We start from the raw sequence: 3366 nt of genomic DNA on the forward strand, positions 1-3366 counted from the left end.
ACTAAGAAACCAAAGTTATAAGATGAATTTAGATTGAGAGCACACCGATAAAAGACGAGGTGTGCCCGGAATAGACTCATGGAAATTTGGTGTGTTCTCGAAACCATGCTAGCACAATAGAACTTCGTTAAATAACTACATATTAAAATGAGCGCATGTAAACTAGTCTTAAACACACCGCTCGTCACGTAACAAATCTCAAATCGTACTGTAGATTTTATATATGTACCGTAACTATAACCATGGTGACATCCAATGTTCACGCTCAATCTTACCATACATAGTACTTTTATGATCCCAGGCTGGTTTAATAAGTCAAAGTTTAGCCGGGAAGTTAGCGTCTAAAATATATAACCGATAGTCTCAACTTAGATGCACAGATGGACATAATTAATCCTTGTACGGTTTGTACCTACTTGACTCCTCAGTTTAAGCAGAACTGTAGTTTCTCGGGACTAAAGTCAGCATAATCAATAAAAAGGTTTGTTCAGCCACTGGTTCACCATCAACTACCTTGTTTCGACTTCGTACCGACTGTGTTATTGTAGCACATATCAATCCTTAAATAGGGATATTATTCCCAAACAACCGGATCGTGTTGGCTAGGTGAACTAATCACGTTTCATAAATACAATCAGTGAAAGCTCTTTTGATTTCCATGAACGGAGTTACATATTAGATTCTCTTCGCTCCCATGGTATTTAGTAAGTTAACATTGAAACGTATCCAGTGTAAAGTTTGAACGTAATCCAGCTTTACCTTCTATGTTGTTATGTTAACCAAATAAGTTTCATCGTTGTTGATATTTCATTGACATGTTGATAACATAAATACTAACAAACCACCGGTTTTGGATGGGATTACTTTTAACACCGCATAATATGCTAAAAAGTACCATTCAGGTACGATATGAAGCGGAGTTACAAACCGGTTCACTGGTATGGAGTTATCTGGGTGCGATAATTCAATCAAACCAAAAGCCGTTTGTAAGAAAATTAAACCAATTAGATAGGATAGACATTTAGCATCGGTCATTAACATATGAGGATAGAAGGCTACTTTAAGTGCGGAATCAATACCTGCAGGGTTACTAGAACCATTTAAATGTAAATAGAAGATGTGTAATACAATTAGAATGCAACCTACAAAAGGTAATATAAAGTGCAATACAAAGAATCGTTTTAATGTTACATCAGATACATAGTATCCACCGAGTAACCAAGGTACTAAATATGGTATTGGAGAAAGGAGATTAGTAATGACTGTAGCACCCCAGAAACTCATCTGTCCCCATGGTAGTACATAACCGAGGAAAGCAGTGGCTATAGTAAGTAGATATAAAACTAAACCAGACATCCAAGCAGTAGTTAAATAACTATAGCTGGAGTTATACATACCTCGAGACATGTGTATTAAGATACACAAGAAGACGAAAGAAGCAGTTGTTGCATGCAACATCCTAAATTCCCATCCTGCTGCTACCTCTCTAACTAGATGTTGAACACTAGCAAATGCACAAGATGCTTCAGAAGTATATCGGAACGCTAAAGTGATACCTGTAATTATTTGGAGTACAAAGGTAATTGCAACTAAGAAACCAAAGTTATAAGATGAATTTAGATTGAGAGCACACCGATAAAAGACGAGGTGTGCCCGGAATAGACTCATGGAAATTTGGTGTGTTCTCGAAACCATGCTAGCACAATAGAACTTCGTTAAATAACTACATATTAAAATGAGCGCATGTAAACTAGTCTTAAACACACCGCTCGTCACGTAACAAATCTCAAATCGTACTGTAGATTTTATATATGTACCGTAACTATAACCATGGTGACATCCAATGTTCACGCTCATGGATTCAGTGTCCAGGACTACCTGGCGCTTAATAACGATTCCGTCTTCCAGCTTCCAAGCAAACATGATTACCGTGATATTGAAATCCAACACTTTTAGCTGTCTTAAGCAGTCCAGTGGGGTGGTGGTGTACTGCAATCATAAAGAACTTGGTTGTCTGTATCTCATAACCGGAGTCATCTTCAGTATTCTAGGAACTATAATGTCTTTGTTTATTCGATTTGAGTTATACAGTTCTGGATCGCGGATCATTTGTACAGAGACGATAGCTACTTATAATGTGATAATAACGATACATGGCCTAGCTATGATCTTTATGTTCTTAATGCCTGCTTTGTACGGAGGATATGGTAACTTCTTTGTACCAATATATATTGGTGGTTCGGAAGTCGTTTTCCCAAGAACTAACGCGATCTCCTATTTTCTAGTACCATTAGTGAACTCTTTTGGTCTGATCCTAAGTACGCAGTGAGCTAACTAGATACAAGGAACTTGACAAGCATTAATAGATTTATATAAACGACAAGGACATGAGTCTACTGGATTTTATAATACAGGGTTGAACTGTGTAAAGATCATTGTGTTATGGTTCTATCACAAACCATTGAGATTACGAAGTTATGGTTTTGGGCTCGTGAGTGTCTCTCAATAACTAGCTGAGTGCTTGTACGATAATTATATCAATGCAGTACCAATTAAGGCGTGTAGCATCTCCTATGCTCCTTAACATCACAGCTATGTCGAATTATCGCACCCAGATAACTCCATACCAGTGAACCGGTTTGTAACTCCGCTTCATATCGTACCTGAATGGTACTTTTTAGCATATTATGCGGTGTTAAAAGTAATCCCATCCAAAACCGGTGGTTTGTTAGTATTTATGTCCTCTCTCATTAACTTAGCTCTTTTATCTGAAATTCGAGCTTTGAATACTCGAATGTTGATACGACAACATTTTATGACTCGAAATGTAGTCAGTGGATGGGTAATTATTTGGGTATACAGTATGATCTTCTTGATTATTATTGGTAGTGCTATTCCACAAGCGACTTATATCTTATATGGTAGATTAGCTACTATCGTATATCTTACTACCGGATTGGTTCTATGCTTATACTAAATCAATAGTTATAATGACTACAGCTTCCAAGCAAACATGATTACCGTGATATTGAAATCCAACACTTTTAGCTGTCTTAAGCAGTCCAGTGGGGTGGTGGTGTACTGCAATCATAAAGAACTTGGTTGTCTGTATCTCATAACCGGAGTCATCTTCAGTATTCTAGGAACTATATGTCTTTGTTTATTCGATTTGAGTTATACAGTTCTGGATCGCGGATCATTTGTACAGAGACGATAGCTACTTATAATGTGATAAATAACGATACATGGCCTAGCTATGATCTTTATGTTCTTAATGCCTGCTTTGTACGGGGATATGGTAACTTCTTTGTACCAATATATATTGGTGGTTCGGAAGTCGTTTTCCCAAGAACTAACGCGATCTCC

General features: G+C 37.3%; 2 protein-coding genes across 2 annotated transcripts; one reads left to right on the forward strand and one right to left on the reverse strand.

The window, feature by feature from the left end:
- Positions 1-807: 807 nt before the first annotated feature.
- Positions 808-1668, reverse strand: BESB_064200 (cytochrome b; the record flags this gene model as incomplete). The annotated part of the gene is made up of 1 exon (XM_029364815.1): positions 808-1668. One exon carries the CDS (start codon positions 1666-1668, stop codon positions 808-810), a length of 861 nt encoding a protein of 286 aa, XP_029214902.1.
- Positions 1669-2477: 809 nt separating this feature from the next.
- Positions 2478-2977, forward strand: BESB_064210 (cytochrome b; the record flags this gene model as incomplete). The annotated part of the gene is made up of 2 exons (XM_029364816.1): positions 2478-2491; positions 2593-2977. The coding sequence occupies 2 exons, from the start codon at positions 2478-2480 to the stop codon at positions 2975-2977; spliced, it is 399 nt and encodes a 132-aa protein (XP_029214903.1).
- Positions 2978-3366: the final 389 nt, after the last annotated feature.

Source organism: Besnoitia besnoiti, assembly GCF_002563875.1.
Source record: "Besnoitia besnoiti strain Bb-Ger1 chromosome Unknown contig00054, whole genome shotgun sequence".
Classification (NCBI taxonomy): domain Eukaryota; phylum Apicomplexa; class Conoidasida; order Eucoccidiorida; family Sarcocystidae; genus Besnoitia; species Besnoitia besnoiti.